This window comes from Acipenser ruthenus, chromosome 52 (assembly GCF_902713425.1).
Source record: "Acipenser ruthenus chromosome 52, fAciRut3.2 maternal haplotype, whole genome shotgun sequence".
NCBI classification, from domain to species: Eukaryota; Metazoa; Chordata; class Actinopteri; order Acipenseriformes; family Acipenseridae; genus Acipenser; species Acipenser ruthenus.
This window is the reverse complement of record NC_081240.1, coordinates 1798888-1823468: the sequence shown is the minus strand read 5'-3', so window position 1 is coordinate 1823468 and position 24581 is coordinate 1798888. Positions and strand designations below refer to the sequence as shown.

The following is a 24581-nucleotide window of genomic DNA, read 5'->3' as shown; positions in this document are numbered from 1 at the left end:
TTTTTTTCTGTTTCTTGCTCCGGCTAAACACTACAATAACGTCAGATATATTCAAATAAATAAATACATAAATAAATAATGCATTAAAAACGTCATTTAAAAGTTTTTTTTTAAGAGTTAATACAAAATCTATTACAATATATAAATACATGTGAAACATCCATTATAAGTTATACTAACAAACAGTTAATTACCAAACGCCAACAAAAGCAAATAACGGCGGTGATTTCCAAAGACAAGCAGCACACCAAGAGAAGCTTCGACCTCCCAATGGACGCATCTAGCTGATGGAACAGCCAGCAGCCCAGCCCCTGATGCCCAGGGACATAAAAATGCAGTAAATCCGTCCTGGACAGCCTTACAGGACAACAAGAAAGAGGATCTTAAAAATGTAAAGAAATTAAATCTAGCGTACAGTATTATGTTGTGATGTCGTTCCTCCCGTGCTGCAGGGGGCGCTCCCCTCAGTATCCAAGTTGACAACCCCGTGTTCCCAGGGTGCACCTCTTTCGTGCAACCCCAGTGAATGACCTCCCTCATACACACACACACAGGAGCGCAGATAGAGTGCACGCTTCCCGGGGCTGACACAGAAAAGCACCCTTTTTTAAAAAAGGTAGCTCTGCAGTCCTGCAGTCCTTTATTAAAACAGTCTCTGTCGAGCACCCCTGTGCTGTTGTACCGTCCCGTATCCACGATGGCCGGAATAAAGGAGCTGTCTCCCGACGCAGGCCCCGTCGAAACGCGGGCCCCCGAAGACGAAATCGAAGGAGACGACGAGGACGATGAGGTGAAAAAAAAAATACTAAAGCGTTGAAAATGATTGTAATATTTATGTTTTCTCGATTCTAGTCTTGGTTACAGTAATAGTTGAATACTTCGGACATGAGGTTAGTGAAGTCTGGCGCTCTTGCGCATGGAATTCATTTAAATTAGTGTGCAGTCGTTATTGTGCACTGTGTCAGAGAGACGCACACGTTTTTAACGGGTACGTTATTCTAAACGTGATCCCCGCAGCCGGTATCACAGCCTAATGTTACCCCCTGCTAACGTTCACCTTCGTGAATTTAGCCCAGGCTAATTCTCCCTACGGTGTGAGGTTACCGATTACATGAGACTCCCGCTGCACAGCAGTGTGATCCAGTCCTGGTTTCACTAGGAGTTTAATAATAAGACACACCTGAGCTTGTTAGCTAGACACACTGGGACTAATCAAGCTGGTAGCAGTAAAAGCTGGAATGGATCACACTGCTGTGCAGTGGGAGACTTATTGTTATCCCTGTAACCGTATTACTGACCTTCTTTATGGAGCGCTGACCATCTTTAAAACACATTACCTTGCCTCCTGTTAACTTTATAAAAAGCAGGGATGGAAATAAGACTACTATTGCATACGAGTTTGATCCATTCCTGATTTTACTAGGAGTCTAATAGTAAGACACACCTGAGCTTCTTACCTATACAGCAGTGTGGAGTAGTGGTCAGGGCTCTGGACTCTTGACCGGAGGGTCGTGGGTTCAATCCCAGGTGGGGACACTGCTGCTGTACCCTTGAGCAAGGTACTTTACCTAGATTGCTCCAGTAAAAACCCAACTGTATAAATGGGTAATTGTATGTATAAATAATGTGTTAAAAAATAATGTAATTGTATCTAAACATAATGTGATATCTTGTAACAATTGTAAGTTGCCCTGGATAAGGGCGTCTGATAAGAAATGAATTAATAGTTTTTTAAAAAGCAGGGATGGAAATAAGACTTATATTGCATAAGAGTTTGATCCATTCCTGATTTCACTATGAGTCTAATAATAAGACACACCTGAGCTTCTTACCTATACACACTCGGGCTGATCAAGCTGGTCATAAAACCTGGAATGGATGACACTGCTGTGCAATAGGAGTCTTCTTGCCAGCCCTGACCCAGAACCACTCAGAATGATTGAAGCAAACGGCACATAACAGTAAAGAGGATTGTAGAAATGTACTTGAGGTGTGTTTTTGTCTCTGACGCCCCTCCCCAGTTGGAGGAGACTCTGCCGGAGCGGCTCTGGGGTTTGACGGAGATGTTTCCTGAAGGGATGCGCTCTGCGGCCGGAGCCACGCTCCACTGCTCCCTCTCCCTCGCCAAGACCATGTACAGGTGAGCCGCGGAAAGGAGCGCCGGTGACGGGATACTGCAGGGTCGGAATATACTGTTACTGACTTTCATACAGATACATACAGAGTCCAGCTGAGAGAACACCGCTTGGGAAGCAAGCGAAGTGTTCTCCAAGACAGAGTTGACCACCGGACACAATATGCCAAGACCAGTCACAATATGAATCAATAAATACAAAATGTATTTGTCGTGACGCACGTGCATCAGCATATGAAATGAACAGAATAGGTAAGAGAAAAGCAATAGGCAAGCGTATGTTAGTGCACTATAATAATAAACTGACTGACAAACTACATTAACAAAGCACCCCTACATACAGTAAAAATGCAGCAGAGACTCTAACAGTAATTATGAAAACGAGAATGAATGTTAACACAATGGTTATTAACACAGCGCAGCCCCACACACATTAAATGCAGCAGCAGCAGCTCTAGATTACTCTCGCGGTGACAAGCCAGTTTTGAAAAGTTTGAATTTGATGGTGGTGATGAGTTATCAGGTACAAAACAGTGCTGTATCAGTTTTGAATCGGTAGCGATGAATTGCTAGCAGTGCCAAAAAGGTGTTCTTTTAAGGGACGTTCCTGTTCCTTTTAGGCAGAGCATTTACAATGGGAACAATCTGTTTCACCAGAAGGGTGTTCTTTTAGGCAAAGTGTTCTCTTCAGAGGTGTTCCTATACACAGAGACTACTGGAGTACTAAAAGTCATAATTCTCCCTGGGTAAGGACGTCTGCTAAGAAATAAATAATAATAGAGAAGTTTCTATCTTTTACATTAAAGGGGTTGCAGCTGACACATTACATTTTGTAAATCTTAGCTATGTATTCACTACATAGGCTTGCATAGCTGTCAGTCGTTAGGGGAAGCAGCTGATTGGTTACTGATAGGACACACGACCTTGAAGGGGTGGGGACACTTTCACCCTCCCAAGTGAGCAAGGAAGTGCAACACTAACTGAAAGCAGGGCTTGCAAACAGATTTCTTAACTTAGTGTAGTGCCAGGTGAAAACAGAAGTTTGGTAAAAACATGTGCATCTTTCAAAACTGCACATTGGTGAACAGTGAAAGGAGAGGAGTGGCAGGAGGGTGTATGGAACTTTTCTGTTGGCTACAGTCACTTTAATTAACACATACTTTTATGCAACAGCAAAACGTTTGACTTTAAGCTCAGGGTAGATGTGGGGCGAACTGAGCGCTGTTTATTGAATGATGCTGCTTAGGGGTCAATTAGAATTATAGTTATAGCATAGTCGTTTGCTGAAATTGCAATGCTAGTTTGTTTAGTTATAAGTAGTTACAATTATGCTGCAGTAATTGCAATTATAATTACACTAAAAAGTAACAAATAGCTCCCCACGTTAACGCGTTTACTCTGTTTATTCTACCCAGCAGTGATCATGGGTATAAATACAGAAACACACTATAGAACGCTTATTCAAACAAACGGGGGTCACAAAGTGGTTGAAAACATGAGAATAGCGATCTCTCAATGTAAAACGCAACATGGTACTGAGAATGATTACGCTTGGAAAGGTGTGTAATTGAACTGTGATTGATCAATATGGCATAATTGTAACTGGCCCCAGCTCTGCTAATGACCCGTTGCTTCCCCTTTCTGTGTCTGCAGCTTCACCCGCTCTGCCCTGTGGGTCGGCACCACCTCCTTCATGATTCTGGTTCTGCCCGTCGTCTTCGAGACCGAGAAGCTGCAGCTGGAGCAGCAGCAACTGCAGCAGCAGAGACAGGTAACACTGCCCTGCCTGGCCGTGAGAAACACCTGGGTCTACTAGACTAACATTGATGTAGAACCCAAAACCAGATTGCAAACAGCACCAGCAGTCCAGTGATGACACCTGCCGTCAGGAAACATCTATGTCAAACCCCAGAGCCTCAACAGAGGAGATGACTACACTCCGAATACACATTCTTTTTACTGTGCTGTAGCAGACCATGCCAATATCGTTTATATAACGTCCTTTGTGTGCAAACATCCCAGGACGCTTTACGGAAACAAACAGGAAGCCAAAAGAGCTCCAAACTGCTCGCCAGTGAAAAGGCCAAATCAAAGAGAGACGTTTTGAGCTTAGATTTAAAAATACTGTCTCAGAATTCCAGATAAAACCTGGAAGTGAGTTCCCAAGTGAAGAAGCTCGCGAACTAAAATCCCTCGAACCGGTCAGGTTTTAATCAAGTTCTTGGAATAACCAAGAGACCATCACTGCAGATCTCGAAGTAGGAGGCGCTTTATAGGGAATAAGTAACTGGCACAGACAGACAGGACCATGAAGAGCCTTGTAAGTGTGGAGCAGTGTTTTGAAATCGGTGCTTCTGCTGCTTCATAGAAAGCCAATGTAGTGACCTTAAAACTGGGGGAATACGACAAATATTCTGGAAATATTCGTGCTGTGGCATTTTGCATCTGCTGCAACCTGTTCAATGAGGCATCAGGGAACCAGCAAAAAAAAAAAAAAGGAAATTAGGATGATTCCCCTTGAGGTTACAAAAGCGTGATTCAGTGGCTGTGTCGGTTGTGTCGTGGTGTTTGCAATCTTCCTGAGTGGTTCTGTGTACTGTAGCTTCAATATTGAATTGTAATTTTTCTCTGCTTTGAGTCTTAGTCTAGCAGACTAACATTTGGGCAAACGTCTTAATCATTCATCATTGTAAATACGGGAGCCACAGTGCCACCCTGTGGACTCTGGTGGAAGTGAAGACAGTGTGACGCACACAGTGTCAACTCTGTCTACCGCAGGTTAAGGCAGGCGGCTCATTGGTTTAGTATCGAAGGCTTTGGTCCAGCGAAAGGTTCTGTTTTCCTCCCCGAAAGGCTGTTACAGCAATTTGAATGCTTCACATTGCAATGCAAGAGAAACCCTTTGCAAAATCCCATGCAAGGATGGCAATAAGACTCCCGTTGCATAGCAATTTGATCCATCTGTGGTTTCACTGTGTGTTTAGTAATAAGATACACCCAGGCTTGTTACCTATACACACTGTGGCTAATCAAGCTGGCAGTAAAACCTGCAGCGGGGGTCTTATTTCTGTCCCTGCACATAGAATGTGAGTGAACGAAGCAGTCTGATTTGGCTGTGGGCGTTACGATGTACTTGATAAACCGTGATGCAGAGAACATCCCTGCGCGTGACCGGTCGGATCGTTTTTTCTCTTTCAGATCCTGTTGGGTCCGAACATGGGAATGTCCGGAGGGATGGCGGGAATGATGCCGCCTGGTCCCGGGAAAATGTGATCCGGGAGCGATTGTCCTGAATCGAGAGCACGTCTGGGAATGGCAGAGATGGAGAGAGAGTAGAGCACGGGGTCGGTACACAGACTCCCTGACACAAGAACTGAACCTCCTTCTCAAGAGGAGAGAAGGAAGGGAGGGAGGGAGGGAACAGTGACATGAATCTTCTGATCTGAACCTTCGTCAGCCCAGATCCCCTTAACCCTTTCAGCACTGAAGTACCTGAGCCCCTCTGCCCTCGCTGCTCTACAAAGCACCCTGCAATGACTCTCTCAGACAGCTGCTGTTAATTTCTATTTTATTAACTCAAATACTAAACTATGTTCCAGTGGGGAGGGGGGTGTGTGTATGAAAATGACATGTGACCGGGATGGAAGTGAGACTCCCGTTCCACAGCAGTTTGATCCATTCCTGGTTTCATTAGGAGTTTATTAAAAAGACACACCTGAGCGTGTTACCTAGACACGCTGGGGCTAATCAAGCTGGTAGCAGTAAAACCTGGGATGGGTGGCACTGCTGTGCAATAGGAGTCTTATTCCCATCCCTGAATGATGGGGTGCAGTTGGGAAAGATGCAGATGAATTATAAACAGTTGAGTTCGTGTTTTGCGTAACTATGTAAGCAGGCAGTGTATTTGTGTTATTTCATGAAAATTTCTTACCCGTATTTCGACTGCTGCTGCATTTCATAAATGATGATTCAGAGATGCTGCTTGATCACAGGAAAATTAATTGAATTCATATAATAATAACAGGAATGGAAATAAGACTCCTATTGCACAGCAGTGTCACCCATTCCAGGTTTTACTGCTACCAGCTTGATTAGCCCCAGTGTTTCTAGGTAACAAGCTCAGGTGTGTCTTACTACTAGTGTAGGAGGCTGTGTGGTCCAGTGGTTAAAGAAAAGGGGCTTGTAACCAGGAGGTCCCTGGTTCAAATCCCACCTCATTCACTGTGTAACTCTGAGCAAGTCACTTAACCTCCTTGTGCTCCGTCTTTCGGGCAAGATGTTGTAAGTGATTCTGCAGCTGAAGTCGCCTTGGATAAAAGCGTCTGCTAAATATATGAATAATAATAATATTATTAAACTCATAGTTAAACTACGAATAGATCAAACTGCTACGCAATAGAAGTCTTATTTCCATCCCTGCATTAATAATAATAATAATAATAATAATAATAATAATAATAATAATAATAATAATGTAGATGCGGAATTTCAACATGATGAACTAAACAGATTGATTGAACAATAGTTTTTGATATTGCAGCTTGGTGTTTTTTTTTTTTTTTTAATTAAGTGGTGGATCTCAATATGCTAAAATGTATACATCAGTTATCAGCCATACGTCCCTGTGTTTGTATCTAGTACTGTTAAGAGATGGGTTAATAAATCATTCTTTAAAGTTTGGAGTGGTGGGGTGCAAGTATAGTAAGGAGATTTGAAAATGCTCCAGAGATGGAAATAAGACTCACGTTCCACAGCAGTTTGATCCAGTCCTGGTTTCACTAGGAGTTTACTAATAAGACACACCTGAGCTTGTTCTATATACAGACTGGGGCTATTCAAGCTGGTAGCAGTAAAACCTGGAATGGGTGACACTGCTGTGCAGCAGGAGTCTTATTTCTTATTTCCACTCCTGTGCTCTACAGTAAAATACGAGAGGTTTCCGAGGTGTCAGGCTTCTGGACCACTAGACGTGTGTTAAGCCTTCAAGTGCCGCTGCCAAGATGAATCAAACATGTATGGGATTGTATAGCCTTTAAGAAGAGCCTGTGAAGTCCTAACTAATGAAAGTACATTCTGCAATGAAAGATTTATTTTAAAAACTTTTTTTTTTTTTTTTACGTTTGTAAGACATGTTTTTTAACGTGACAGTGGACATGTGCCTGAGTCCTCATAAGGTGTATTTTTTTTCCTTACTTTATTTTTGCCAGGGGTTTCCAATCAATCAAAGTCCTGGAGGGTAATTCCACTCCAGGTTTTACAGTTAAAATGAGATAATGAACCAGTTCAGGGTCTGGATGGAGGTTTGTTTAATTGGTTCAGTTGAACAATGTGGAACAGGGTTGGAACAAAGACCAGGGGTGGAAGTGCTGTCTTGGGACACCCCTGCCTTAAGCAGGATAGACATAAACACCCAAACCACAGAAACGACTTTGAAATGCAGCTTTCGTTCGATTGGCAACCTGCAGACATGTCTGCGTTCAAAGGTTTAAAACTGGTTTTCTGTGTAAGCGAAGCTGATTATGTTCTAGAGCAGGGGTCTCCAATCTACTGTGGCTGCTTGGTTTTCGTTTCAACCAATCTCTCAGTTACTTAATTGAACCAATTATTGGCTTAATTAGCCAAGATTAACAGGTGTTCCAGATCTTTAGCCACTGTTGATGTAAAGACACCTATAAAACCTGCTGGATAGGGGCTCCCCAGGACCAGGTTTGGAGACCCCTGCTCTAGATGTTACTGTATTAATGTTACTGCATGTGTTAGACAGCTTCATAACTGCGTAAGTTACCAGCTGGACAGCTGATGTTGATGTGAAGGTGTATGGAGGCCCTTTTAAAGACATAAAGCTGGATCTACAGCTCTGGACAATAGTTTTGCATCACCTAGAATTTTAGGATTGAGACATTATATATATATATATATATATATGTGTGTGAACATAATTTAGATATTTTATATTTATTATATTTTAATCAAAGAAACTACACAATGATATTGCTAAGAGGTCTACCGGAAGCCATAATAGTAGTACAGTAGTATTTCATGTTAGATTTCAAAGTGTCACATTTTTTTAATTTGTCAGTTTTTCATAAAGTTTATAGAAAACTACGAAGCGGTGTGTAATTCAATGTTAACGTAACAAATATTCAGCAGGTTTCATTCGACTTTATGAAGCCAAATTAGTTCATTTTATATAGAGGGTGATGCAAAACTTTTGGCCCGAGCTGTAGATTTTAGTTTTACTTCTCCCTTGCGTTGTTCTGAATGGGTCAGGACAGCAGGAAGGAGACACTTCTTCACACAGAGAGTGGGGTTGGTGTGGAACGGTTTAGCTGTTGATGCTGAATCACTGGCATCCTTTAAGACCCGACTTGACAGAGTTTTGAGATCAATCAGCTGCTCGGAACCGGACGAGCTCTGAGGGGCTGGACGGCCTCCTGTTGCTTGTAAACTTTTTCATGTTTCGGCTCCGCAGGCTGCATGGTAAATTATGAGAGCAGATTCACAAGGTCACAGTATCACATGGTTTCTCAACTCTAGGAAGCAAACTAAATACATAAATAAAAAGACTACACAGGTTTGAATTGAGCAGTAGAGAAAATAAATTCTCAATATTGTAAGAGCAATTAAATGGTGTTTAAATCCTGCTGATGTGTGTGTGTATACACACACACACACTTTAAGCAATGCTTCACTGTAATGTCCAGATATTTTTTACATCTGTTGTGAGTGGCTGACTGTTTCTCGTCTCTGCCAGTGTGTTGATATAAAGATATGCAGCAGCAACTCCATTGTCTCTCGTTTGAAGTCATTTCACATTCGTGGGGAGGAGTGCTGCTCTTTGATCGGCTGAGAAAGCATTTATGTCACCGCAATGGTTCTGTATTACACTGGTAGCACAAGTATAGGGCAGCTACAATGGGGTGAGGCTGGTAGAATGGGACCACAGTGTGCTCACTATACCCTCAATGATCTTCAATGGCAGACAGACAGACAGCGACACTGCAATGGCTCTGTATTACACTGAGGGGTAATGGTAGCACAAGTATAGGGCAGCTACAATGGGGTGAGGCTGGTAGAATGGGACCACAGTGTGCTCACTATACCCTCAATGATCTTCAATGGCAGACAAACAGACAGCGGTACTGCAATGGCTCTGTATTACACTGAGGGGCAATGGTAGCACAAGTATAGGGCAGCTACAATGGGGTGAGGCTGGTAGAATGGGACCACAGTGTGCTAACTATACCCTCAATGATCTTCAATGGCAGACAGACAGACAGCGACACTGCAATGGCTCTGTATTACACTGAGGGGTAATGGTAGCACAAGTATAGGGCAGCTACAATGGGGTGAGGCTGGTAGAATGGGACCACAGTGTGCTCACTATACCCTCAATGATCTTCAATGGCAGACAAACAGACAGCGGTACTGCAATGGCTCTGTATTACACTGAGGGGCAATGGTAGCACAAGTATAGGGCAGCTACAATGGGGTGAGGCTGGTAGAATGGGACCACAGTGTGCTCACTATACCCTCAATGATCTTCAATGGCAGACAGACAGACAGCGGCACTGCAATGGCTCTGTATTACACTGGGACAATGGTAGCACAAGTATAGGGCAGCTACAATGGGGTGAGGCTGGTAGAATGGGACCACAGTGTGCTAACTATACCCTCAATGATCTTCAATGGCAGACAGACAGACAGCGGCACTGCAATGGCTCTGTATTACACTGAGGGGCAATGGTAGCACAAGTATAGGGCAGCTGCAATGGGGTGAGGCTGGTAGAATGGGACCACAGTGTGCTAACTATACCCTCAATGATCTTCAATGGCAGACAGACAGACAGCGGCACTGCAATGGCTCTGTATTACACTGAGGGGCAATGGTAGCACAAGTATAGGGCAGCTACAATGGGGTGAGGCTGGTAGAATGGGACCACAGTGTGCTAACTATACCCTCAATGATCTTCAATGGCAGACAGACAGACAGCGGCACTGCAATGGTTCTGTATTACACTGGTAGCACAAGTATAGGGCAGCTACAATGGGGTGAGGCTGGTAGAATGGGACCACGGTGTGCTCACTATACCCTCAATGATCTTCAATGGCAGACAAACAGACAGCGGTACTGCAATGGCTCTGTATTACACTGAGGGGCAATGGTAGCACAAGTATAGGGCAGCTACAATGGGGTGAGGCTGGTAGAATGGGACCACAGTGTGCTCACTATACCCTCAATGATCTTCAATGGCAGACAGACAGACAGCGGCACTGCAATGGCTCTGTATTACACTGGGACAATGGTAGCACAAGTATAGGGCAGCTACAATGGGGTGAGGCTGGTAGAATGGGACCACAGTGTGCTAACTATACCCTCAATGATCTTCAATGGCAGACAGACAGACAGCGGCACTGCAATGGTTCTGTATTACACTGAGGGGCAATGGTAGCACAAGTATAGGGCAGCTACAATGGGGTGAGGCTGGTAGAATGGGACCACAGTGTGCTAACTATACCCTCAATGATCTTCAATGGCAGACAGACAGACAGCGGCACTGCAATGGCTCTGTATTACACTGAGGGGCAATGGTAGCACAAGTATAGGGCAGCTACAATGGGGTGAGGCTGGTAGAATGGGACCACAGTGTGCTAACTATCCCCTCAATGATCTTCAATGGCAGACAGACAGACAGCGGCACTGCAATGGCTCTGTATTACACTGAGGGGCAATGGTAGCACAAGTATAGGGCAGCTACAATGGGGTGAGGCTGGTAGAATGGGACCACAGTGTGCTAACTATACCCTCAATGATCTTCAATGGCAGACAGACACAGACAGTGGCACTGCCATGGCTCTGTAGGCAATGGTAGTTTGTGAGCACCCGATTTGAATAACAAAGCCGTTTCAAAATTAATGATGTAGACGGCCTGATTTGAAATCAATCTGTTTTAGTTGACATTATTAACTCTGGCCGTTAACCTACGCGTCTGCGCTCGTACATTTTAAGAGCTAGTGCTTAAAACTACGACTTTTCCACAGCTGTTTATTCCATTTTTTTAAATTAAGAAAGTAATAGCTTATGTAGCCTTCACAATACCTAGAGATACGCACGGCTGTGTCTAATAACGAGTTGAGTCGTTTTACACGAACTTTCTTCTCAGTTCACAAATGTATAAATTATATAACAAATTTGAACACGAGCACGAGAGACCGGCGGCAGGCAGAGCGGTTTTAACAGATTACAACATAACAGACAAGAACGCCGTCCAATGAGTGTGCAGCAGCTGTGTTGATCTCTCCAATCAGTGTAGGCTGTAAGAAAAAATTGACCAATAACAATTTCTCCAATGGCACGAAGGCGGGATGTAAACAGCAGCACGCGACGGCGATTAAAGTGAGTCGCGCGTCCTTGACTATTCCCGCCATCGACTGTCAACGACACGCAGGTATGAGATTATTATTGTTATTTCAACAAAAAAACTAGCAAATTATTATTATTATTATTATTATTATTATTATTATTATTATTATTATTATTATTATTATTATTATCACCAGTACTGTATAACAAACTAAGCCAATATTAATATTAAAATTAATAGTTTTATTACTGAAAATATTTAAATTCCGTTTTAAAAACGGAATAATACAGTCGTGTATGGCAATGTATTAACTCACCTAACTGCTGTGCAGTTTGTGAGATTGCTCAGGATTGATTTCATCTTTCACTTTATCATCTGAAGAATTTAACCATCTCTTTTTTTTCATATAGTTTGCTCATAAAATTCTAGGTGATTTAAAACTTTTGGTTAGCTGTACATCTGTTTTACACAAGGTCAAATGTACCCCATATTATCAGTTCCCTGTTGCTGCCTCAGGGGCTGTTTGAGTAGAAAAACATACTCCCACAACTACAGCTGGGCTTCAGTGCTATTTGATTAGCCATTGCTAAGCCCTGCAAATTGTGCTGTATTACACCCTGCTGTGTTTCACCAGGTATATTTAATGAACAGATAGGAAAAGGATATGTGTGATAGAGAGAGACGCTCACACTGCACCCAGGGTGTCGGACTCCAGGCCTCGAGGGGCCTCTGCAGGGTCTCCTGGTTTTCCTTCCAACTTCAGCTCTCAATTAACTTCATTGATCCCATTATTTGTTTGTGTTTAATATTTTTTCCCAGCTCTGCCTCCCCTTCTGCTCTCTCCACAGCGTCCCCCCCCCCCTCCCTGTCGCTATGAAATCAGCTGAAGACCAGGTGGTGGAGGATGAAGTGGCCTTCCAGGACGACGAGGTATTAAAACAGGGTTCAAACAATCTCAAGCCATTCTGACTAAACTAACTCTCTACAGAGCTATCTCGACCAGGGATCCAGGACCCCCGTGGCTGCTGGTTTTCATTCCAGCCAAGCTCTCAATTACTTAACTAAACCCTTAACTGAACTAATAATTGGCTTAATTAGACCTTTTTTTATTATTGTTTTCAAATCTTAAAACAGTTGCAGAATTCAAGGTGACTATGAAGTTGTATAATAAGTAACTTGAAAGGAGCTGAAAACTTAAAAAAAGTCAAATTATTAAACCAATGATCAGTTCAATTGAGGGTTGAATTTAAGTAATTGAGAGCTCAGTTGGAATTAAATCAGAAGACACAGGGGGTCCCGAGGACCAGGTTTGAGAAGCACACCTGTGTATTCCTCTGAGGGCGTGATCATTGCTCTCTCTTATACAATACAATACAATACAATACAGTGCAATGGGGATTTAGAAAGAGCTTTGAAACAGACTTAAGTGTTGTCAGGATGTTAACAATGAAAAGAAAAATTACAGGGACATGTAACGCAATATTGTTCTTACTCTGTAATGAATGGATTTCTTGAATACCTGCTGTTAGATCAGTCCTCACCAATGTGTTTTAAAAATACGCCCAGAATGTATTAGGATAATCAGACACCAATACAATCGTAGTCAACAACACAAGTTGCATTGCTTAACTTCTAATACAGTAGCAACACTTTATTAATCCATTAGAGTCAAAGAGAATAGATAGCAATTATCTTCTCCTGATTCACATCCCCATAGCATTCAAGGTACCCTAACATTAGCTTGAGTAGCTGCAAAAGTCAGCGTGAAGAAGTGTTTAATGGAGGCTAACGAGTCACAGACAGGTACAACTCCGTTGATTCCTTTTCTTGTCTCTTTTTTTGTTTCTTGTTTTTTTTTTTTTAACAGGAGTCGTTTTTCCAGGACATCGATCTCCTGCAGAAACATGGAATTGTGAGTACAATATATGCACAATGAAATCAGCGCCGCTTTGATGCCTGAGTCGCGTCCCTCTGCTGTGATAGAGGGGCAGCGTTGTCATGCAGAGTGCTGGAAAAGTCCCTGCTTCGTTACGATAAGGGCTTGGAGTTTTCAGGTTTGGTTTTTGATCACTTGACATCCCTTTAAACTAATTGTGAACCGATTCCGTTTCCTAATTCAACTCAGAAAAAAAAAGCTGTTAATTACAAAAGCATGCCACTTGTTTTTTACCTTCACATCATGACCGAGCCAGAATCTGACAGACAGAAGTGACAAATAACTTGCTCATCCCTCAATCCCAATAGCATTTGATTCTTGCACTCGCATCATTTGATCGTTGTGCTTTTGTTATTTTCCACACTCGTTTAACAGAGTTGTCCTGACAGATTTCCTTTCTAGCATTACATACCCAGTCTGGAGTGAACTGATAGCAAGTCCAGCATTTAAAATCTCCTCGATTGTAGCAAAGAAAACAAATGATCTTAAACCCAGTTTGAATAGTTTTCTTATTAGGATGCAGAGATAGCTACTAATTAACATTTAAGGGGTGGGGGGCAGATTAGGGAAATAAAAACCGAAGAGTTCCAGCCCTAATTATGATCCATGTTTACTGACCTTAACAACAAAAAAATGCTTCTGAAAAAAAGTGTGTTTGTGGGGTAAGTGAGGGGAGCAGAAACAGAATACGAGAACACAGAATGCAGAACACACCTAACAGGACATTAACAAGCAGGTAAGGAATTAAATATTATTAGAAAACTAAACAATAAGAAACGTCCCTTTAAATATACAAACGTTAGCTGAAAGTATAGACTACTTGACGTGGTTACTTTTAGTTTTAACTTAGACCACGTTGGTAGTCATTCATCATATTTGTAAAGGACTGTATTAGAAAGATGCAGAGGAACCCAATGCAGGACCGCGTTTCTTTTACTTCTCATCCGAAGGTGACTTGCTCAGGGTCACACACAGCGAGTCAGTGGCTGAGCCAGGATTTCAGCCTCCTGGTAGCAAGCCCCTTTCTCTAACCACTGGATCCCCAAGCCTCCTATGCAATGTTAGTTCAAATGTTTCAACGTTGCTCCCCTCTCAGAACGTGGCTGACATCAAGAAGCTGAAGACGGTGGGGATCTGCACTGTCAAGGGCATCCAGATGACAACGCGCCGCGCTCTGTGCAACATCAAGGGGCTGTCCGAGGCCAAAGTAGACAAGATCAAAGAGGCAGCCAACAAGCTGGTGGTAAGAAACCTCCCTTCTCTTTACTCCCTTCTCTTTACTGTCATCTTGTGACAGGGCAGCGTCACGGCCCAGGCTGTTACCGGCAGGGAAGAGACCCAGAGACAGAAAGCTACAGTTTAAGCGCTGGCAAGTTTATTAAACAAACACAAAAACGGGCACAAAATAAAAGGGTTAAACTGGGCTGGGCATTAGCCTTCACTACCACGCTGCCAACCAATACAAACACTCACCTCTCACCCCTCACCCGTGTGTCTCTGTGTTTCTAACTGTGCGTTTCTTTGTGTTTCTGTGTTCTCTGTGTGTTCCTATCTGTGTGTTTCTAAGTGTGTGTGTCTTTGTGTTTCTGTGTTCTGTGTGTGTTCCTGTCTGTGTGTTTCTAAGTGTGTGTGTCTGTGTGTTTCTGTGTTCTCTGTGTGTTCCTGTCTGTGTGTCTCTGTTTCTGAGTGTGTTTCTGTGTGTCTCTGTGTACCTGTCTGTGTGTGTCTGTGTTCTCTTTGTGTTTCTGTGTGTGTTTCTGAGTGAGTGTGTGTGTGTGTGTGTGTGTGTGTGTGTGTGTGTGTGTGTCTGTGGGTCTGTGTCTCTGTGTGTGTCTCAGTGTGTTCCTGTGTTTCTGTGTGTGTGTGTGTGTGTGTGTCTCTGTATGAGTCTGTGTCTCAGAGTCTCTGTGTCTGTGTTTCAGGAGCCGGGGTTTCTGACAGCCTACGAGTACAGTGAGAAGAGGAAGACAGTGTTTCACATCTCCACAGGCAGCCAGGAGTTTGAGTAAGATGACAGCGCTGAAAACACTAGAATTTTAGGATTGAGACATAATAAAAATAAAAATAAAACTATGAACATAATTTAGATATTTTATTTAACATTGTGTAATCAAAGAAACTACAGAATTATATCGCAAAAGTCTACCGGACGCAATAATAGTAGTACAGTGGTATTTTGTCAGTTTTTCGTTAAGTATATGGAAAACTACAAAGCGGTATGCAGTTCAATATGTTAACGTAGCATTATTCAACAGGTTTCAAAAGAACATAAGAAAGTTTGCAAACGAGAGGAGGCCATTCAGCCCATCTTGCTCGTTTGGTTGTTAGTAGCTTATTGATCCCAGAATCTCATCAAGCAGCTTCTTGAAGGATCCCAGGGTGTCAGCTTCAACAACATTACTGGGGAGTTGGTGCCAGATCCTCACAATTCTCTGTGTAAAAAAGTGCCTCCTATTTTCTGTTCTGAATGCCCCTTTATCTAATCTCCATTTGTGACCCCTGGCCCTTGTTTCTTTTTTCAGGTCGAAAAAGTCTCCTGGGTCGACATTGTCAATACCTTTTAAAATTTTGAATGCTTGACTTAGATCACAGCATAGTCTTCTTTGTTCAAGACTGAATAGATTCAATTCTTTTAGCCTGTCTGCATACGACATGCCTTTTAAACCCGGGATTATTCTGGTCGCTCTTCTTTGCACTCTTTCTAGAGCAGCAATATCCTTTTTGTAACGAGGTGACCAGAACTGAACACAATATTCTAGATGAGTTCTTACTAATGCATTGTAAAGTTTTAACATTCGACTTTATGAAGCAAAATTGGTTAATTCTATAGAGTGATGCTAACCTTTGTGTGTGTGAACAAATACCAACATGGTCATTTTTGCCACCATTTCAAAACAGCGTTTCGTTCAAGTTTAGAATATTTCTCCTAGCGCTTAATAACTTTTTTTTAATAGTACCCCCAAAGAATGCAAGAAAATCTAAAATATCTAAAAGTACAACAGAATAGGGGTAATTTAAAGATCGCTGTGCTGCAGTGTGCTGCAGGTGTAGTGCAGTCCATTCTTTTCCATTGATACATGTAGAATTGATAGCCAGCAGTGAGTGTACTTTGAGTTCTTCCCTGTTTGTCTCTGCAGCAAACTGTTAGGAGGGGGAGTTGAGAGCATGGCCATCACTGAGGCATTTGGAGGTGAGTTACAGTGTGTGTGTGTGTGTGTGTGTGTCTGTGTGCGTTTGTGTGTGTCTGTGTGTGTGTGTGTGTGTGTGTGTGAGTGTCACTTATTGAATGTAACTGCCCACCTGTACAACTATACCCAAGCATAGGATTGAGACAGAATTTAAAAAAATTATCTAATCAAAGAAACTACAAAATAATATCGCAAATGGATCACAAATCAAGTACATTGAAAACTACAAAGCGCTGTGTAATTCAGTATGTTAACGTAACATTATTCAACAGGTTTCTTTCAACTTTATAAAGCAAAATTAGTTCACTCTATAGGATGAGGCAAAACTTTTAGCCATAGCTGTACATGTAACTGTCGTCAGTCCAAGCTGTTGTTGATTGTGTGTGTGTGTTTGTGTGTGATTGTCTATGTGTCTCTGCTTGTGTCTGTCTGTCTCTGCGCGTGTGTGTTTGTTATTTTGTGAGTTTGAGTGCGTGTGTCTACGTGTTTGTATAGTGAGCAGTAAATGTAGCTTTTGAGACTCTTATCACCCTTATAAAAGTTTACCACAGTAAAAGCATAACAAAGTGTAATAAAGCACAGTGAAAGCTAAAGCATAGACAAGCATTGTAAAGCATAGACAAGCATTGTAAAGCAAAGAGAAGTCTGGTAAAGCATAGGGAAGCATTGTAAAGCACAGAGAGGTCTGGTAAAGCATAGGGAAGCATTGTAAAGCACAGAGAGGTCTGGTAAAGCATAGGGAAGCATTGTAAAGCACAGAGAGGTCTGGTAAAGCATAGGGAAGCATTGTAAAGCACAGAGAGGTCTGGTAAAGCATAGGGAAGCATTGTAAAGCACTGAGAGCTACAATAAAGCATGGGGAAGCACTGCAAAGCACAGAGAAGTGTGGTAAAGCATATTAATAAACATGACAAACCAGGGTAAACTATGGTAAATGCATGATATAACCATGGGGAAAACCTACAAAAATGCAATGCAAAACTACCGTGGTAAACTTGAATATGGGTTGCGACAGCTGCCCCATTCACTCCTCTGCAAGCTCAGTGTCTAACACACCACCAGCACACACACACACATTCACACAACCAGCACACACACACACACTAACACGCACACATTCCTCTAGCCGGCCTCAATCCCGCTGTTTTCATCCCTGTTTCCTTTTGTTTCCTCAGAATTCCGGACAGGAAAGACGCAGCTCTCCCACACGCTGTGCGGTGAGTCGTTTTGAAATCGCATTTCGAACCCGGTGCCGTCTGCTCTCCAGACCCGTGTAAAATAAACACTCAAACAGTTTTGAAGCAGGCACAGATTTTATTGCACAGATTTGTATATACATTCGGACACTCTGGTTGGCAACAAGAGTCTCCTATTAAAGAAAGCCGAGTTAAACACTCTACTGTGCAGTAGAATGGGTGTTATTGATTTTGATTTTTGACAGATAGATTAGGGGTAGTAATAAGACTTCCATTGCATAGCAGTTCCACCCATTCCAGGTTTCACTACAAGCTTGATTAGCCCCCAGCATGTCTAGGTAACAAGCTCAGGTGTGTCTTATTATTAAACTCCTAGTGAAACCAGGAGTGGATCAAATGGCTGTTCAATGGGAGCCTTATTTCCATCTCCGTTACAGTAAGCAGAGTTAAACACTCTTCTGTGCAGTAGAATGGGTGTTATTGATTCCAGACCTCATTCATGCATTGGGTTCCTTTGCCTCTTTCTGATCCAGTCCTTTATAAACTCTGCTATATGAACACTCAGCTCACTCCCGTTGCTGTTGTTCTCTAGTGACGGCTCAGCTCCCTGGAGCAGCGGGATACTCCGGAGGGAAAATCATCTTCATCGACACGGAGAACACCTTGTATCCTTCCCAGCTCGACCCCACCCGCCATTCCCTTATAGGAGTTTACAATGCTTCCCTATGCTTTACCATACCTCTCTGTGCTTTACAATGCTTCCCTATGCTTTACCAGACCTCTCTGTGCTTTACAATGCTTCCCTATGCTTTACCAGACCTCTCTGTGCTTTACAATGCTTCCCTATGCTTTACCAGACCTCTCTGTGCTTTACAATGCTTCCCTATGCTTTACCAGACCTCTCTGTGCTTTACAATGCTTCCCTATGCTTTACCAGACCTCTCTGTGCTTTACAATGCTTCCTTGTGTTTTAGATTTCACTGTGCTTTATTACATTTTGCTGTGCTTTTACTATGGGGTTCTTGCAGTCCAATTAAACTAGGCCTCTGGAAATCACTTGAGTTCAGGACCCCATCTCTTACCGAGAGAGGCCAGCGGTGTGACTGTATTTAAAAAGAGCTGCTCTCCTTATCCCCGCCACCACACAGCCGCCCTGATCGACTGAAGGACATCGCTGACCGATTCAACGTGGACCAGGACGCCGTGCTGGACAACGTGCTGTACGCGCGTGCCTACACCAGTAAGAGAGCTCTCCCCTAACCCTCACACCAGTAAGAGAGCTCTCCCCTTACCCTTACACCAGTAAGAGAGCTCTCCCTAACCCTTGCACCAGTAAGAGAGCTCTCCCCTAACCCTTACACCAGTAAGAGAGCTCTCCCCTAACCCTTGCACCAGTAAGAGAGCTCTCCCTAACCCTTGCACCAGTAAGAGAGCTCTCCCCTAACCCTTACACCAGTAAGAGAGCTCTCCCCTAACCCTTGCACCAGTAAGAGCCGAAGAGCTCATGGTTAGAGCTCTGCTTCAACCCAGGAGATCAGGACCCCCCCACCGTCCCACACACACACACACACAACACAGACATCTGAGTCATCCATGCACAGCTATGGCCATAAGTTATGCATCACCTAGAATTTTAGGATTGAGACATTAAAAAAAAAAAAGAAAACTATATGTGATCTTTTATTTAACATTGTGTAATCAAAGAAACTACAATTTTACATTTCTGTCAGTTTTTCGTTAAAAAAGCAGTATGGAATTCAATATTTTAACGTAACATTACTCAGCAACTTTCATTCGACTTTATGTAGCAAAGTTAGTTCATGCTATAGGGGGAGACTAAACTTTTGGCCACAGCTTTAGAGTTCGGTGTCTACTTATAATCAAGTTGAGAGCGTATTTCATTCTCGCGCACCCTGGTCTGGTCTGTCATACAAAGAGTGCATGAGAAAGTCTCTTGGGTGTATTCTTTTAAATTGCCTCTCTGGTCTGTATTAAAGACAGAAACGCTGGCGATACGGAGGTGTGACGCTGTTTGAATATTAAACTAACCTGGGGGCAGCCCTGTCACTGTGTAGCTTCAGTCGTTCTGACAGCGCTGTGCCCCCCCTGCACCTGTTCTGTATGAAGCAGTGTGCAGTCCTCTTAATTAAAAGCATGCACCTTCAGTCGTTCTGACAGCGCTGTGCCCCCCCTGCACCTGTTCTGTATGAAGCAGTGTGCAGTCCTCTTAATTAAAAGCATGCACCTTCAGTCGTTCTGACAGCGCTGTGCCCCCCCCTGCACCTGTTCTGTATGAAGCAGTGTGCAGTCCTCTTAATTAAAAGCATGCACCTTCAGTCTTTCTGACAGCACTGTGCCCCCCTGCTTCTCCCCAGGTGAGCACCAGATGGAGCTGCTGGATTTCGTAGCAGCGAAATTCCATGAAGAGGCCGGGGTCTTCAAACTGCTGGTGAGGAGAGACAGACCCCTCCCCCCCCAAACACACACACCCGCTGTAGGGCAGAGCTGTTATTAATATGTTACCATAGACACACCTTCACACACACACACACACACACACACACACACACACTGTAGATATACTGCATTAACCAACCACGTTGTTACTGCAGTTCAGTATAGACACACCTCCACACACATTATCTGTAGATATACTGCATTAACCAGGGTGATCAATAATTAACACATTACCTTGCTAATGCAGTTCACCATTGACACACAACCACACACAATAGCTGTAGGGCTACTGCACTGCACTAAAATGCAGTTTCTTCTCTCTCTCTCTCTCTCTCTCTCTCTCTCTCTCTCTCTCTCTCTCTCTCTCTCTCTCTCTCTCTCTCTCCCTCCCTCTCGCAGCCTCTTCTCTGTAGATAGTGGACTCGATCCCAGCTTTGTTTACAGTTTGTGAAATGTAGTTTTCTCTCTCTCTCTCCCTCTCTCGCTCTCTCCCTCTCTCTCCCCCACCCTAACCCCGGCCCCTGCTCTCTGTAGATAGTGGACTCGATCATGGCTCTGTTCCGTGTTGATTTCACGGGCCGGGGGGAGCTAGCGGAGAGGCAGCAGAAACTGGCTCAGATGCTGTCTCGTCTGCAGAAGATCTCTGAAGGTGGTTTCGGATTATTCACCCTCTCACTCCTCCACCCCTTATTTCACGTTCATCCCATATTTACAGTGCAGAAGGCTGGTTCCGTACTCGCTGATTGCAATTTGTACCATAATAAAATAAAATTAAAACCTTGTCTGCTATAATTTGGAATCTGAAATACGTAACAACCCTTAAAAAATAAAAAGATCACAGAGACATTTCATTGTGCAGCAGTGTGGAGTAGTGGTTAGGGCTCTGGACTCTTGACCGGAGGATCATGGGTTCAATCCCCAGTGCGGGACACTGCTGCTGTACCCGTGAGCAAGGTACTTTACCTAGATTGCTCCAGTAAAAACCCAACTGTATAAATGGGTAATTGTATGTAAAAATAATGTGAAAACAATAATGTAATTGTATGTAAAAATAATGTGATATCTTGTAATAATTGTAAGTCGCCCTGGATAAGGGCGTCTGCTAAGAAATAAATAATAATTGTGTGTTTGTTTGGATTAGCAAATGTTGTACAATGAATATATAGCTCTGGCCAAAAGTTTTGCATTTAGAATTGAGACATCATTTTAAAAAGAAAAATTATATGAACATAATTTAGATGTTTTATTTAACATGATGTAACAAAGAAACTACAAAATGATATCGCATTCTGTCTACCGGAAGCTATAATACTAGTCCAGTAGTATTTCATGTTCGATTTCGAAACACATTTTTCAACGTCAGTTTTTCGTCCTATGGGAAACTACAAAGCAGTGTGTAATTTAATATGTTAACAAAGTAACATTATTCAGCAGGTTTCATTCGACTTTTTGAAGCAAAATTAGTTCATTCTATATAGAGGGTGATGCAAAACTTTTGGCCACAGCTGCACTGTGTTTTATATCATGGTTAACAATGCTTAACTGTGGTGTTCACAACGCTACCCCATGCCTATCTAAATGACCATGCTTTAAGTATACCAGTGTTTTCGTGTTAACAATTTATTTTTATTTTATCCAATCAGAATACAACGTGGCTGTGTTTGTGACCAATCAGATGACTGCAGACCCTGGTGCTGGGATGAGGTAAGAGATCTTTCTCACACTCCACTATATCACCACACCGCTCTCCAGAATACCAGCTTGTTACTGTAGTGCTAAAGCATGCAGCTATGGCCAAAGGATTTGCATCATCGCCCTGTAGAATGAACACATTTTGCTTCATAAAGTCGAATGAAAGCTGCTGAAGAATGTTACGGTAACACATTGAATTGCACACCCAGCGCTTTGTAGTTTTCCAGATACTTAACGAAAAACTGACAAATTGAAAAATGTGACATTTCGAAATCTAACATGAAATACTACTGGACCACTATTATGGCTTCTGGTAGACATTTTTTTTTTTTGCGATATCATTTTGTAGGTTCTTTGATTACATCATGGTGTTAAATAAAATACCTAAATTATGTTCTTACATTTTTTTTTTGGTTTGTTTTGTTTTTATTTTCTCAATCCTAAAATTCTAGATGATGCAAAACTTTTGGCCAGAGCTGTCCTACAATACTGATAAAGTATAGTACAGACTATATAATAGGAGTGGGCAGGGTGGAGAGCAGGTGATCAGCTCTCTGATTGGAGCCCTGCCTATGTACCCTGAGATCTGATTGGAGCGTTTGTGGACGTGTCTCAGTTTCCAGGCGGATCCCAAGAAGCCGATTGGAGGACACATCCTGGCACACGCCTCCACAACACGTATCAGCCTGAGAAAGGGGCGGGGTGAGATGCGCATTGCCAAGATTTACGACAGGTAAAATATACCCGGTACACTACAAATATTAGTGAGTAATCGCTTTCTTATATTTAAACTCCACCCTTATAAAATTTCTCCACAGTATTTTTCCACAGTAATATATGGCAATTTTCCCATCGTTTAGCCTGGTTTGACATGTTTTTGTAAAATGCTTTACCAGGCCTCTCTGTGCTTTACAATGCTTCCCTATGCTTTACCAGACCTTTCTGTGCTTTACAATGCTTCCCTATGCTTTACCACACCTCTCTGTGCTTTACAATGCTTCCCTATGCTTTACCAGACCTCTCTGTGCTTTACAATGCTTCCCTATGCTTTACCAGACCTCTCTGTGCTTTACAATGCTTCCCTGTGCTTTACCGGACCTCTCTGTGCTTTACAATGCTTCCCTATGCTTTACCAGACCTCTCTGTGCTTTACAATGCTTCCCTATGCTTTACCACACCTCTCTGTGCTTTACAATGCTTCCCTGTGCTTTACCAGACCTCTCTGTGCTTTACAATGCTTCCTTATGCTTTACTAGACCTCTCTGTGCTTTACAATGCTTCCCTATGCTTTACCATACCTCTGTGCTTTACAGTGCTTCCCTATGCTTTACCAGACCTCTCTGTGCTTTATTACACTGTGCTGTACTTTTACTGTGGAAGTTTTTATAAAGCTTATTCATTTAATTTGCATATGAAAGCAGCACAGCGGTATTGCCAGGTTGAAATTGGCCCCTGTCCTGTTTTTTTCCTCTGCAGAGACAGGGAGGCGTGTTCTTTATTTCAGTATGCTTCCAAATTTTTCATACGCAGTACATTGAGTTAATATCAATCGACTTTAAGAGACAACTGCAGAGTCACATACAATAGGACCTTGTTTGTTTTACGTCTCATCTGAAGGACGGAGCACAAGGAGGTCAAGTGACTTGCTCAGGGTCACACACAGTGAGTCAGTGGCTGGGATTGAACTGGAAATCTGGTAACAAGCCCCTTTCTTTAACCACCAGTTTAAAAGACACACTCCCACACGCTGTAATCTCTCTCTCTCTCTCTCTCTCTCTCTCTCTCTCTCTCTCTCTGTCTCTCCAGTCAGAGACTGACAGTTGTATGCTGAGGTCTGTCTGTCTGTCTGTCTGTCTGGGTGCTGGGCAGTTAGGACCACAGACTGACCGACTCGTTTAATTTCAATAAAGCTGATTTTGTCTCGCAGCCCCGACATGCCTGAGAACGAAGCCACTTTCGCCATCACTGCTGGGGGAGTGGCCGACGCAAAGGAGTGAGACTGTGGGAGAGATGAGAGGAGAAGAGAGAGAGAGAGGAGGAGAGATGGGAGATGGGAGCAGGGAGAGAGGAGAGGAGAGATGGGAGAGGGGAGTAGGGAGAGAGGAGAGGAGAAGAGAGAGAGGGGAGGAAAGGAGATGAGAGGGGGAGAGAGGAGGAGAGATGGGAGAGGGGAGCAGGTAGAGAGGAGAGGAGAAGAGAGAGAGGAGAAGAGATGGGAGAGGGGAGCAGGGAGAGAGGAGAGGAGAGATGGGAGAGGGGAGTAGGGAGAGAGGAGAGGAGAAGAGAGAGAGGGGAGGAAAGGAGATGAGAGGGGGAGAGAGGAGGAGAGATGGGAGAGGGGAGCAGGTAGAGAGGAGAGGAGAAGAGAGAGAGGAGAAGAGATGGGAGAGGGGAGCAGGTAGAGAGGAGAGGAGGGGAGAGGAGTGATGGGAGAGAGGAGCAGGTAGAGAGGAGGGGAGAGGAGAGATGGGAGAGGGGAGCAGGTAGAGAGGAGAGGAGGGGAGAGGAGTGATGGGAGAGGGGAGCAGGTAGAGAGAAGAAGAGAGAGAGGAGGAGTGATGGGAGAGGGGAGCAGGTAGAGAGGAGAAGAGAGAGAGGGGAGGAAAGGAGATG

General features: G+C 43.3%; 2 protein-coding genes across 2 annotated transcripts; both read left to right on the top strand.

Moving 5' to 3' along the window:
* Nucleotides 1-509: 509 nt before the first annotated feature.
* LOC117433199 (mitochondrial import receptor subunit TOM22 homolog) lies at nucleotides 510-8922 on the top strand. The gene is made up of 4 exons (XM_034919665.2): nucleotides 510-790; nucleotides 2022-2140; nucleotides 3788-3905; nucleotides 5333-8922. Exons 1-4 carry the CDS (start codon nucleotides 527-529, stop codon nucleotides 5405-5407), a joined length of 576 nt encoding a protein of 191 aa, XP_034775556.2. The 5' UTR covers nucleotides 510-526; the 3' UTR covers nucleotides 5408-8922.
* Nucleotides 8923-12372: 3450 nt separating this feature from the next.
* LOC117433194 (meiotic recombination protein DMC1/LIM15 homolog) lies at nucleotides 12373-24074 on the top strand. The gene is made up of 13 exons (XM_059016099.1): nucleotides 12373-12429; nucleotides 13367-13411; nucleotides 14532-14678; nucleotides 15358-15440; nucleotides 16573-16625; nucleotides 17799-17840; nucleotides 18412-18484; nucleotides 18968-19059; nucleotides 20195-20268; nucleotides 20811-20925; nucleotides 21920-21980; nucleotides 22585-22701; nucleotides 23896-24074. The coding sequence occupies exons 1-13, from the start codon at nucleotides 12373-12375 to the stop codon at nucleotides 23963-23965; spliced, it is 1029 nt and encodes a 342-aa protein (XP_058872082.1). The 3' UTR covers nucleotides 23966-24074.
* The last annotated feature ends 507 nt before the right edge of the window (nucleotides 24075-24581 follow it).

Excerpts from the sequence above, each read along its gene's own strand:
- LOC117433199 (XM_034919665.2), top strand. The coding sequence starts at position 527 with ATGACCTCCCTCATACACACACACACAGGAGCGCAGATAGAGTGCACG. Across the intron at positions 791-2,021 it reads GAGACGACGAGGACGATGAG|TTGGAGGAGACTCTGCCGGA; the intron begins GTGAAAAAAAAA and ends GCCCCTCCCCAG. Across the intron at positions 3,906-5,332 it reads AACTGCAGCAGCAGAGACAG|ATCCTGTTGGGTCCGAACAT; the intron begins GTAACACTGCCC and ends TTTCTCTTTCAG.
- LOC117433194 (XM_059016099.1), top strand. The coding sequence starts at position 12,373 with ATGAAATCAGCTGAAGACCAGGTGGTGGAGGATGAAGTGGCCTTCCAG. Across the intron at positions 19,060-20,194 it reads GTACGCGCGTGCCTACACCA|GTGAGCACCAGATGGAGCTG; the intron begins GTAAGAGAGCTC and ends GCTTCTCCCCAG. Across the intron at positions 20,269-20,810 it reads CCGGGGTCTTCAAACTGCTG|ATAGTGGACTCGATCATGGC; the intron begins GTGAGGAGAGAC and ends TGCTCTCTGTAG.